Genomic DNA, 13,645 nt, shown 5'->3' on the forward strand with positions numbered 1-13,645 from the left:
CTACTCACAGCCCATTGCATTGATCAGTCCTTGAAACAGGCAGAGTGACCTTCCTCTGGGAGCTCAGCTGTCTCCACGTTGATACTTTGCTAAGGGCAAAAGGGAATCTTAGCTTAACGTTACCCCACCCCCCCCCTCCTGCCAGGATCTTGTGAGTCTACTTTAAACATATAGAAATTCCTTTGGAAACTTCCTTTACCTCTACCCCCCAAGATGTATGTTAGCAATCATCCTCCAAGCATATGGCCCCAGGATATACATCTGAAAGGGCTCCTGACTTTTTACGAACAGTAATAAATGACTTTTTCGTAACAATAGCTAGCCTCCTCAGGGTCCTGGAAATCTTGTTTCCAAAATTCCTTATAGACTTTCTCTGTCCCTAACCCCCTCCTGACTTGAAAGTATATATTCAACTTTCCACAACCCCAGTGCTCTTTCTCCCCACTGGTCCTGCCCTCATGCTTTAAGAAAACCACCAATGGGGCGCCTGGGTGGCTCAGTCGGTTGAGCATCCAACTTCGGCTCAGGTCATGATCTCGAGGTTTGTGGGTTCAAGCCTCGTGTCGGGCTCTGTGCTGACAGCTCAGAGCCTGGAGCCTGTTTTGGATTCTGTGTCTCCTCCTCTCTCTGCCCCTCCCTCATGTGTGCTCTGTCTCTGTCTCTCAAAAATAAATCAATGTAAAAAAAGAAAACCACTGTTTTGCCCCAAAGATGTCTCAAGAATTCTTTCTTGATCGTTTGCTCCAAACCCCAACATTTCCACATCATTTGTGCCTCGTTCCTAGGGTTGTTTGAAAGATTAAATGTGACGCTCAAGGAAAGCGCCCAACACTGTGCAATGAGCACTCAGTAGGTGTTCTCCTTCTACTTTAGCCAAAGTAATGAGCACCCACTAGGTGCTACTACACCTGTGCTACTGTGGAGGTCAATCAGGCTCCTTTGCAGCCGGTCCAAGAGCAGCTGCCAGCCCAGGGTTGGCTGCTCCTCATTTGCTGAGATCCCACTAAGAGCGGACGACGGTCTCTGTTCTCCCCCACTGCCGATGGCAGATTACCCACACCCACCCTTACCCCTCCCGAAACCAGATGTCCTGGGAGTTCAGGAAACCTCATCCTGAGTCCAGTCCTGCCACTAACTCGGTTCTTGAGCAGCAAAGCAGGCTGTGACTCTGGACTTCAGTTTCCTCATCTGCAAAAGGAAGAAATTGGATGAGATTACCCTTCAGGCCATCTTTCACCTTCCCCCCAAAGCTGGTGGTCTCACAGCTCCAGGGGATCCATCACAGTGGAGACTAGTTAGCTTAGAGCCCAAGGTGTATAACCAAGGCTGGACTCCCCCACCCCAGCCCCCACCCGGAGCCTTCCCACCCCTCCCAGCGCAGCACGCCTTTTCCCGTAGTGCTGGCAACATCTGCCTGCGAGGCAGGTGGGAGAGCGAGCTTCTGAGTCTCGCCCCTCATCTTGACTTGGACCTAGATTAGCTTTCAAGCAGAAGCCCAGGGGTGGCCAGGCATGCTCCGCCACTCCTCTTCCTTCCCCAAGACCCGTCCCTGATGTCATAACTGGGTAACTATGACAACGTGTCACGGGGACCGCCAAGGACCTCACAGAGGAGCCTGGGTGCCTCATTTCTGAAGTGAGACTAGGAAGAGAAGATGAACGATTGCCTGGATTATCTCGCCTACCCTGTAATCGTCTCTAATCACAGGCAGAGCACGACCTTCAGGAAGAAACTGGACTTTGGCCACTACATATTTCACAAGAATAGGATACAAATAGGTATGTGGGCCATTGGGGCAGGACACTGTGATTAGGGGTTCTGGAAGGGTCCACCTTAGAGAGATTGACGGTAAACCAGACCAGGACAGGGCTTTGCAGTGACGTGGCCTTATCTGCTGGGTTGGGTCAAGAGAACAGCGTCAGTGAAAAATTTATCTTCCACCCGGAGTCCAGTGGACGGAAATGCTCATTTAAACTCATTAAAGCCAAAGAAAACTAGAGAGGCTCCCAACAGGCTAGTCCTATTGTGGAGGTTGAGGGGGCCTTTTTTTTTTTTTTAATGTTTATTTATTTTTGAGACCGAGAGAGAGCATGAGCAGGGGAGGAGCAGAGAGAGAGGGAGACACAGAATCCGAAGCGGGCTCCAGACTCTGAGCTGTCAGCACAGAGCCTGATGTGGGGCTTGAACTCCCGAACCGTGAGATCAGGACCTGAGCTGAAGTCAGACACTTAACCAACTGAGCCACCCAGGCACCCCGGGAGAGGCTCTTTCACTCGGTGCAAAGAACATTGATCTCTCCGTTTTACTTGTTCCCGCCCTCACGTTCTTTCACGTCTGCTAAAAAACTCATCAAAGATGTCAGCTTGGGACAGTTAAACTTCCCGAACTAGAGTAATGTCGGAATTCAAAATCGTAATGTGTATTAGTCGGACGGTCATTTAGAATGAGTGGGTTTTCCGAGGTGGCTGAGGGGACTCCTGTGTCGTAACGTGGCTCTCTTTTATCCTTCTCTAGTGAAGCCTACTGTCGATACCAAACCTCCGGTGGCACACACGCATCACATTTTAAAACTGAGCAAACTACAGGTATTTGTTCTTGCCATTTGCAGATGCACTTGACTGATCTTTATCTATGTCCTGAAGGGGTCCAGCTTCCCAGAGCCTCATAAATACCCACCTAACCCAGAGATTTGTTACTCCTCCCCTCCCCTTGCACACCAGCCATTTCCTGTGCTCTGCTCCCCGTCTCCGTGGTGGCCCCCAATTTGCCCCTCCCCCGCCATCCCAGAGGACGGTGATCCTGAGCCGTTGGGTGTTGGACGATGTCACCATGCTGGGGTGTGGTTTCTTACCAGGGTGAACAAAAGCGAATCGACAAAATCGAATATGAAAACAAGCAACTGTGTCAGAAAATCGCAAACGCCCATCGCGGCCCTGCCAGGGTGGATTGTTGGAACGAATATTTTTCCAAGAGGTAGTGTTCTTTCTCCCCTTTTCATTTTTGGAAAGTCAGAATTGACTTGCCCCTCATTGAATTTTAGTGCGAGTTTCCCTTGAGCGGGAGGACTCGAAGGAAGGTATCTTGACGGGTAAGCCAGAGAGACCAGATTAAGGAGAATAAAAACTACTCAAAAGGGGGACCTTCCTCTAGCGTTAAAGACTCCTAACTTTTATTGCATCTAAGAGACTTTTTGGAGTCCTATTCAGAGTTTGTCACGGGAAAATACCGCATAGTTTTGTCAAATGGTGACCAGAGGTGGGACTCTGAAGCACAGCGTTCTTAAAGATCGGTTCCTCAAATATTTCCTGAGCAACTACTATGTGCTAAGTGCTATGAATAGAGATTATATATATATATATATATATATATATGATGAAATATATATATGAAATATATATATATATATATATATATATTTCCTTGTATATCTGAAATAGTTGAAAGCTGAAAAGAAGCAAAGTAGAACTTGTCCCTGACCCTTTGTGATGTATCCATAGGCAAGCCCCTTCCCCCATGACATAAACCAGACATTCTCAGTCCTGGTTTCACATAACCATTCCTGGGGTGCTGCTACCAAATGCCAATGTCCAAGCTGCACCCCAGACCAAAAAAGTAGAATCTTCTAGCGGACATCAGGGTTGAAAAACCACTGATACAAACCTACCAATGCTGTGCACGTTCGCCAGAGTGTAGTCGATTTCAACAGGTATATGGGGCCTCAGGGATCAGCAGGACAGTGTGTTCCCTGCGCTTAGGCAGCCTGGGTTTATGACATCACGACTTCATCCGAGAGGGGTATTTTATTCTTCAACCATCTCAGGATTTTGTGTTTTTCAGCTTGAACAGAGAAACAAGAAACCGGGAGCTAGTGAGAATCACCGTGGAAAACCAGGGCATTCTGAAGAGGCTTGGCGATCGAAAACCGCACTATGACCGCAGGTCATCCGAGATAGATTGGCAGGCACGTGGATACTCCGCCCTGTTCCCTCGCACACACAGAGTTCGTCTGTGTTCAGAGTAGAGTCGGTCTCAGAAGAGACCCCTGAGTGGCTGAGGGAGCGATCATGAGAAATGCAACAATCGGTAAAAGGGAAGCTACCCAGAGCAAACAAAGCTAAGGACAGGAGCAAGCCACCCTCCTTGGTAGCAAAGCTGCTATGCGTCAGTTTCAGAAAAAAATACCTCGTAGCCTCCTCCTTCAGGCTTTAATTCATTGAGGAAAGCCAAACGTACAAGCAGAGAGGAGGAAGGGTATACCATTCAGTGTGCGGTTGATTTCCTTCATTTAGGAATGACCCTTCAAGAGGGAAAAAAAGAAAAAAGGCATCTGTGGTGTTTTTAAAAACCCCCCACTCCCTGGCTTTGGTCTGTAAGCCTTTTCTAAGCCAGCCTTAGGAGTTAGACTTTCAAGTTAAAAAAATTTTTTTAAAACGTTTATTTATTATTGAGAGACAGAGAGAGAGCAGGAGCATGGGAGGGGCAGAGAGAGGAGGAGACACGGAATCGGAAGCAGGCCCCAGACTCCGAGCTGTCAGCACAGAGCCCGACGCGGGGCTCGAAATCACAAATCCTGAGATCATGACCTGAGCGGAAGTCGGACGCTTAACCCACCGAGCCACCCAGGCGCCCCTAGACCTTCCACTTTAGCACCAGCCCCCTGGCACTGACATAATTCTCTCTGATTTTTTTCTTTCAAGAATTCAAGGCGCTATATCAGAAATACAACAAAATATCTTCTCTCCCGAGATGAATAGGTATGTCTTCCCATGGCTGCTTCTTACTGTGAAATAACAGTGATCACAGTTGATATCAAAGCACTAAGAACTGTGTAGATGAAGAACAAGGGGCCCAGTTAAAGGGATGGATTTTGCTCTTCTGTTAGTATAAGGGAACTTAGGGCTGTGTCTTCTCTCCCTATGAGTAGGAAATGACTGGCTTTTGTCATCAGCTTTTGAGTCTTCATGTGAGTCTTAAGGGGAAGTGATTTGTTCCAATAAAACATAAACAGGAGGTCTCGTGGCTTTACTGTTGTGCCAAAAGTTGAATTATATGTCTCTGTCACTGTTCAAAAGTACCATTGTGTTGGCATTTTGTATTATTTAACTTTATTAGTAATGGCCAAGTTTGGGATTTTTTTTTTTTTTTTTTTTTTTTTTTATCCCTGGGGAGAAGGATAAATGGACACGCAGGCTTTCCAAGGAATAGGTCTGTGTAATTAATGTGTCTCTATTTCTCTCCCTGTCTTTTCCCCTGAATACAAGGTTACTCACAGTGGAAAAGATACAAGAGAAAGCCCTAGGATTTCTTAGCTGCTTAGACTCTCAAAACACTCCTAAGTGGCTGAATGCTCAATCCTAGGATGCTACAATAAAGCTTGGAACATAAAGTGAGTAAGTTACATTTAAGGTACCTGAAGGCTTTAAGTCCCATCCCAAAATGGAGACAGAGTGGGGCAGGCAGAAGGAAGGATACAACCATTTTTATTTGGGGCTATGAAAAGAAGTGTCTATGAGAGAGAAAGCAAGAGAAGCATACACCATCACCACCATCGTAGAGGGGAGGAAGGCGGGGTAAGATGACCCAGCCACAAACACAGCTCTGTCAAAATGGAAAACAGAAGCACGTGATAAGATTAAGGTCCTGACAACACAGAGAACAAATGCCATTTCTCTGTGAATACACAGAATTGGAAAAGAATGCTTCATTGAAGTTTCCGTGTACTCTGTTCATTTATAAGGGGGCGGCCACAGTGAAAATGTCAAACGTATCTCAAAACATATGGCAAGACAACATTCCCTGACTGCTGTGACTGGTCATGCTGGGGTTGAGCCTGACTTTATTTAAACTTTTTATTTTGAAAGAGAGTAGATCTTAAGTGTTGTCATCACAAATAAATAAACTGTTTGTTTTAAAATAGATTCACACAGGGGCGCCTGGGTGGCGCAGTCGGTTAAGCGTCCGACTTCAGCCAGGTCACGATCTCGCGGTCTGTGAGTTCGAGCCCCGCGTCAGGCTCTGGGCTGATGGCTCGGAGCCTGGAGCCTGTTTCCGATTCTGTGTCTCCCTCTCTCTCTGCCCCTCCCCTGTTCATGCTCTGTCTCTCTCTGTCCCAAAAATAAATAAATGTTGAAAAAATAAAATAAAATAAAATAAAATAAAATAGATTCACAGATGGGGCGCCTGGGTGGCTCAGTCGGTTAAGCGGCCGACTTCTCAGGTCACAATCTCGCGGTCCGTGAGTTCGAGCCCCGCGTCGGGCTCTGGGCTGATGGCTCAGAGCCTGGAGCCTGCTTCCGATTCTGTGTCTCCCTCTCTCTCTGCCCCTCCCCCGTTCATGCTCTGTCTCTCTCTGTCTCAAAAATAAACATTAAAAAAAATAAAAAATAAAATAAAATAAATAAACAATAAAATAAAAAGGAACTACATCAGGGTACCTGGGTGGCTCAGTCGGTTGGGCGTCTGACCTTGGCCCAGGTCATGATCCCGCACTTTGTGGGTTCAAGCCCTGCGTCGGGCTCTGTGCTTCAGCTCAAAGCCTGGAGCCTGCTTCGGATTCTGTGTCTCCCTCTCTCTCCCCTCCCCTGCTCGCCCTCTCTCTGTCTCCCAAAAACATTTTTTAAAGAAACTACAAAACTATTTCCAGAGTGGCTGTACCATTTACCTTTCCACCAGCAATGGATGAGTGCTGCAGTTTCTCTATGTCCTCATCAGCGTTGGATATTATTCTTCATTTTAGCCATTCTGATATGTGTGCAGTCACATCTCATGTGGTCTTCTCATCTGCGTTTCTGTAGTGATTAGTGACGTTGAACGTCTTTCACATGTTTGTCATCTGTATATCCTCTTGCATAAAATGCCTGTGAATATCTTTTGCCCATTTTCTAACTGGGCCGTTCATTTTTTTAATATTGCATGTTGAGAGTTCTTTATATATTCTAGACCAAATCCTTCGTTGGATCTGTGATCTGCAAAATATTTTCTCCCAGTCTGTCATTTGTCTTTTTGTCCTCTTAACAGGGTCTCTCATAGAGCAAAGTATTTTATTTTAATTTTTTTGTTGTTTATTATTTATTTTTGAGAGAGAGACAGAGAGAGAGAGAGAGAGAATGAGCAGGGGAGGGGCAGAGAGACAAGGAGACACAGAATCTGAAGCAGGCTCCAGGCTCTGAGCTGTCAGCACAGAGCCCGATGCGGGGCTTGAACCCACGAACCCCGAGATCATGACCCGAGCTGAAGACGGACGCTTAACTGACTGAGCCACCCAGGTGCCCCGAGAGCAAAGTATTTTAATGTTGATGGCATCCAATTTATCAATGATGCAAGTGTTCTGTGTTTTGACTATATCGATGTCAATATCCTGGTTGTGATATTGTGCCGTAGTAATGTGCTACCCCTGGGGAAAATGGGTAAAGGGCAGACAGCATCTCTCTGTTATTTCTCACACCCACGTAAAATCTACAATTATCTCAAAATAAAAAGTTTAAAGAATAAATCCATATACCCAAATATAAATTAACTGGGTCCAGTTTATCTGTTTGAGGAATTACCTCAATCTAGATTCTTCTAAACATCCAGGTTAGAAACCCGGGGTCATCCTTTACTTTGTACCTCTTTCTCCCTCCCCTGACTACATATTTTATTATTTTTTTAATGTTTATTTTATTTTTGAGACAGAGAGCGTGAGCATGAGTGGGTGAGGGGCAGAGAGAGAGAGACACAGAATCCGAAGCAGGCTCCAGGCTCTGAGCCGTCAGCACAGAGCCTGATGCGAGGCTCGAACCCACGAACTGTGAGACCTGAGCCAAAGTCAGAGGTTCAACGGACTGAGCCACCAGGCGCCCCTAACTAGGTATTTTAAATCGAGCACTCCTATCGCTTTGTCATTGTGTGTGCTGTTAGTTTCCCTTCATCTGAGAATGTCACTTCCCTTTCATTCCTTAAGGATAATTTCATCACATATAGAATTTAAGATTGACAGTTCTCTGCTTTCAGCACTTTATAAATGTTGTGTGACTTCTTTCTGCCTCCATAATTTCCTTTATAGGCAATACTAAAATAGAACTTGAATTGGTATTCCTTCCTGGTTGTTTCCCCCTGTTTTTCATACTTTAGCTAAGTGTTCAGCTTTCAGAAGATTAATTATGATCTGTCTAGTGGATTTCTTTGGTCTCAACCTACTTGGAGTATATCAGCTTCTTGAACCCACAGGTTTCTAACTTTCACCAACTTTGGGGAGTTTTCAGCCATTATTTCTTTGAATACCTTTCAGCCCCACATTTCTCCTCTCCTAGGATTCTGATGACACAAATGTTAGCTCTTTTGTTATTGTCCCATGGGTCCCTTATCCTTTTTCTTTGTTGTTGGGATTGAGTAAATTTCATTGATCTGTCCTTAAATACCCTGATCTGATCTTTTGTCATTTCCATGCTACTACTGAGTTCATCCAAGTTTTAACTTTCATAGTAATTTCTTTTCTTTTTTTTTTTCAACGTTTATTTATTTTTGGGACAGAGAGAGACAGAGCATGAATGGGGGAGGGGCAGAGAGAGAGGGAGACACAGAATCGGAAACAGGCTCCAGGCTCTGAGCCATCAGCCCAGAGCCTGACGCGGGGCTCGAACTCCCGGACCGCGAGATCGTGACCTGGCTGAAGTCGGACGCTTAACCGACTGCGCCACCCAGACGCCCCTGGATTCAGTTTTTACTTGCAGCTCAAGGCATAGCCATAGAGAAGGATACTGCAGAAGCCTAGGAAAGAGAAAATTCTAAAAAGGAAATAATTTGGAGCAATATGGAGATAGAGAAGAGACCTTCAAATTTGGGGAAACATTGGTGACTTTGGTGAGGATATTGAGCCTGGGCCATGAGAGTAAAAACCTGATTGCTAAAGGTTACTTACCCTTATACATAGTTGGCACTAACAGATACTTGAAGACTCACAAAATTGAGATGTGAGGAAGATGAGGAGGTGGGCAGGGAGGATGGACTTTAAAACAGGCGTTTTATTTATTTATTTTTTTCAACGTTTATTTATTTTTGGGACAGAGAGAGACAGAGCATGAACGGGGGAGGGGCAGAGAGAGAGGGAGACACAGAATCGGAAACAGGCTCCAGGCTCTGAGCCATCAGCCCAGAGCCTGACGCGGGGCTCGAACTCACGGACCGCGAGATCGTGACCTGGCTGAAGTCGGACGCTTAACCGACTGCGCCACCCAGGCGCCCCAGTAATTTCTCATTTCTATCATTTCCATGTGGTTCTTTCTCATAGCTTCTATTTCTTTGCTAAGATTTTCCAATTCAAGAGAATTTGCAGTTGATTGTTGCAGCATTTTTATTATAACTGCTTTAAAATCCTTGTCAGATAAATTCTAACATCTGAATCATATCAGTATTGGTATCAGTTGATTGCCTTTTATTTACATTGTTGTTCTCCTGGTTTGGGGTATGATGAGTGATTTTCTATTGTATCCTGGACATTTAGGTCATTACGTTAAAGATCTTTTAATTCTATTTACATCTTCTATTTTAGCAGGTGGGAGTCCTGTTTAGATGTAGTATATTGGTTCTTTTATGGGTTTTACTTCCAATGACCGTTGTTTCCTTCTTTTCTTTTTCTTTTCTTTTTCTTTTCCTTTTTTCTTCCTTCCTTCCTTCCTTTCCTTTCCTTCCTTTCTTTCCTTTTTTCTTTTCCTTCCTTCCTTCCTTCCTTCCTTCCTTCCTTCCTTCCTTCCTTCCTGTTTTTCTGACTTTTCTTTCCAGTTTTATGTTTTATTAACACGAATAGGACATGTACATGAGCTGTCTATTCATTTTCTTCTCTGAGCAGCCTCGCATTGGGGTTGGTGACTCCGATGGCCAGCTGGGCTCCTCTTTCCACAAGGACTTTGTGGTTCTTGGAGGAGATGCTGTAAACGATCTCTGCACAGTAAGGTTTGCTGCTCTTCAGCGGTACTTCCAGCTCCTTGGCATTGTAGACTAGGAACTTCCAGAAGCCACTGGAAAGCAGCATGGACTTTGTTTTCTTGTCACTCCCATAACCAATGTTGGGCATCAAGATCTGGCCCTTGAATCTTCTGTGCACCCTATTGTCAGCACCTCTGGGTTTCCACCATTTGCACTTAACTTTGACATATCAGTCTGACTGGTGCCAGATGAACTTCTGGGTCCTCTTTTTCACGATCTTGGGCTTCCCCAGGGGTCTGAGGGCAGCCAGGATGCCGAGTAAGAGCTGGCTGCCACCTCCACAGGCAGCGCCGAGGAAGAGACGGCAGTTCGGTTTGTTTTTTGAGCCCTTGCAATACTATTCTGGTCTGCGTTGTTTTTTTGGTGCAGCTGGGGTTCCTGCTCAATCCCTGCCGGTGTCTTCTGTGGTGTCAGAAGGTGCTTCCCTGGGTCGCATGGTGTTGCTGGGCCTTCTGCAGAGGGACAGGCAGGGAGACACAGGGCTTTGCAGCTGCTGTGAACAATTCGGGCCACCTGCTGGCACGCTGGTCTGAAACTAGGGCTGGGGTTCCCCGTAAGTCTCTACTGGGCTCCCCCTTTCTTGTCCTTTGGCTGAGAAAGCAAGCTTTCCACTTTTTTTTTCTTCCTCCCCTTTCTGTTGGTGGCTCTGGGTTGCAGGCCCCTTCAGAGCTTAGTCCAGGGTATATGGGAAAGGAAAAGAAAACCCAGGGAGATTCACCACTTTGTTGTTCCTCAACTCTCAAGGGCCCAAGCCAGCCCACCATCTTCTTTCTAGCTTTCAAGGTTTCTAGCTATCATGGTTTTTAAGCTTTCAAGGTTTTTAGTCGTACTTAGAGAAGGAAAAACTGATTCTGCACCATCTGGTTCTAAAACCACAAGCCTGCCTTTTAAAGGAAGCAGTGGTTGGAGACTGTATTCAAAGGGCAGGAAAAAATAAAATAAATAAAGAAATCGACCCACATCAACTCCCCCAGTTGGTTCCTTGGTTCTGAACTGTATGACTCAAAATTGGGCCTTGTGCTTGGTCTGGTCTGTTGTCATTAAATAAGTCATCAAGGGCTATCATTTTGGTATGCATGATTCCGGGGACTGGTGGCACAAATGGTGTGACGCTGGGTACGTGGATGTAAAACTGTGATGGGCTACGTGTCTTTATGTGCGTATTCAAGCACACAATGGTTTTAAAAGCACAATTGGCTAAGGTCTATCATAGCTGAGCACTGCCTGAAGGACGGATGGTTGTAACTTTCTTAAACCCCTCTCCTGCAGAGAGTGGAGGGGGTGGCAGGCACGGTTACAAATTACTGGATCAGGGATGGCAAACAGGATTAACTCATTTGCTAATTCTGCTGAATTGATGCCGGATACTTTGTCCTGAAAGATCCAAAAGCAGGGCTTAGATTCAGGGTCATGTTCCATGAGTTCTGTGTGCCCTGGATATAGGAATGGGCGGTGGCAGCACATATGCCTCACCCGTTTAACATCCCCGATCTAGAAAAGTCCTCCAGAGCTCACATTCTTCCTATAGACACAGGCAGGGCTTACCTGAGTTTGAAGGCCCAAGGGTGGAAAAAAAAAAAAAGCGATCTATCTTGAAGAGTATGTAATAAAGAGATTTCTTGGCGTGGGGGCCCAGAGCGATGGGCTTTTGCAAAGATTTTGCCCAGTGGTTCAGCACATAAATAGTTCTAGTTGGAATGAGACTTGGCCTGATATTTACACAAGTCCTACCAACATCTATTTGTAAACAAGTGCAGGTTTTGTCTCGTTTTGTTTTTTAGCAAGACTTTTCTGCTTTTTACCAAGAGTAGAAACACTTTCCAAATGACCTCTGACTCTGGGGCCCTACCTGTTCTACTCACAGACTCAGTAGCAGACAAACAGCTGTAGACACAGCTCATCTCAGGGGCCAGGAGGTGATTCGGATGGGAAATAAAGCAGGAATCACATTTCCACGCCTTGCTTCATCATATACAGGAAGAGAATTATTACCATTTTATCTGACAGTTGTGTAAAAATACTAAGAAGCCAAAAACGCCTGTTGTGTAAATGAAATACAGAAAAAAGAAAAAAGAAAAGAAAGGAAAAAAGAAAAAGAAAAGAAGGCTTTAGGTGCTCAACCACTGTTCATATACTGGAGGAAAAACCACCAGAGGGGACTTGGCTAAGAGTTGGTTATTGTCTCTCAAGGGTCCTTTTGACCTCTGCGTTTTCTGCCTCGGTGCTGACTTTAGATCCTGGCTCCCCTGTGTAACGACACAACTTTGTACGTGTCATTCACACGTCAAGGGCCAGCTGCCTCCCTGCCCTGCTGCCTTGTGGAAGAGGTCAAGACTCATTTCACTTGTGAGGAATCTAGCGCCTGGTCAGTGCAAAGAAGTCTGCGTCCTTTTGCTTTTTTAGAATGTGATCCTGGCAGGTGGACCTACCAGGTTAGTGAGCTACAAAGTTGCAAAGGTGTCTTTGTAGGAGAAGGCAAAAATGGAAATTTCGACATGGGCAGCAAATCTCACGAGGGATAGAACTTGCAATGGGTAAGCAGCCTCCTCACAATCTTAACAGTTACACCCCCCCCCCACCCCTGCATTTTGTTGTAAATTCTAGCTGGAAACACAGCCCTCACATATAAGTCAATTCTTTAACGGGTAGCCTCAATTATGGGACCACAAAAGGACGAGGCAGCAGAAGATACGGATTAATGACCATCTCTGGTAGGGAGACTTGAGTTCAAATCCTATGGCTCTGCCATTTCTTTAGAACTATGTGAGCTTGGATACGTTGCTAAAACTTTCTAGGCCTGTTTTCCTCATTCGGATAATGGGGTGATAGGCCCACGTCATAGGCTTGGTGTATCTGTCAAAGTAATGTATATAGCGGCCTTAGCATAGCTCCTGGCACAAAATCAAGACTTATACACACTAGCTATTAACAAGAAATCAAATTCTCTGAGCAGCTAAGATATATCACAAATCCTGTGACGTTGAGCACTTTTGCTCAAGGACAACCCATTAGGCCCGCACTGAATCTTTATACTTTGATTTTGACAGTCAGGACCGATTTGTCTTTGACAGGGTCTATCATTTGGTTTCCCACGACCTAGCATGGCAAAAGCCTCTATAATCTGAAGGTGGGGGCAGGGGAGAAGCAGGGCAATTGTCAGGGACAAGAAGGACAAGTGATGGAACAGAACAGAGCAAAGCCAGGGCTCCATTCTAGGAATCTTGAGGGTATTTAGAAAAGGTACAAGCAGCCTTGTATTCCTCCCGAGTCCCTGAAAACACCACTGTGTCGTCCAACAGCCCAGTGATTCATGACGACGGTGAAGTGTGCCTTAGGCTTCAGATAAAGTTTGTGCTCGATATTTAAGAAGGCAGAGAGCCAAGTTTTCCACTGCCAAGCAAACACTATCAGGGAGGTCAAAATCAACACGTTAGTGCTTGATGACAGGGGAGTCTCAGTTGCATGGGACATCTCGGTGGGCAAAACAACTCAATTCCCAACAAAGCTGAATAAATGAAGCGTCACTCTGTTTATAAAGCTTAAACATCTCTGGGGCACCTGGGTGGCTCAGCTGGTTAAGCAGCCGATGTCGGCTCAGGTCACGATCTCACGGTTGGTGGGTTCGAGCCCCGAGTCAGGCTCTGTGCTGATGGCTCGGAGCCTGGAGCCTGCTTTGGATTCT

General features: G+C 45.7%; 1 protein-coding gene and 1 pseudogene across 2 annotated transcripts; one reads left to right on the forward strand and one right to left on the reverse strand.

Annotated features, from left to right (window-relative positions):
• Positions 1-1,654: 1,654 nt before the first annotated feature.
• On the forward strand, positions 1,655-5,358 carry CFAP97D1 (CFAP97 domain containing 1). Of its 2 annotated transcripts, none has more exons than XM_047093284.1 (5): positions 1,655-1,778; positions 2,515-2,585; positions 2,855-2,973; positions 4,698-4,754; positions 5,262-5,358. In XM_047093284.1, the coding sequence occupies exons 1-5, from the start codon at positions 1,655-1,657 to the stop codon at positions 5,356-5,358; spliced, it is 468 nt and encodes a 155-aa protein (XP_046949240.1). The 2 variants fall into 2 exon arrangements, with proteins under 2 accessions (XP_046949240.1, XP_046949239.1); XM_047093283.1 differs by lacking the exon at positions 5,262-5,358 and adding an exon at positions 3,838-3,961.
• Positions 5,359-9,802: 4,444 nt separating this feature from the next.
• On the reverse strand, positions 9,803-11,447 carry LOC124522064 (60S ribosomal protein L32-like; annotated as a pseudogene).
• Between the last annotated feature and the right edge of the window lie 2,198 nt (positions 11,448-13,645).

This window comes from Lynx rufus, unplaced genomic scaffold (genome assembly GCF_022079265.1).
Source record: "Lynx rufus isolate CCGP_SWC_20201006 ecotype Redwood Valley unplaced genomic scaffold, mLynRuf1.p SCAF_34, whole genome shotgun sequence".
NCBI lineage: Eukaryota > Metazoa > Chordata > Mammalia > Carnivora > Felidae > Lynx > Lynx rufus.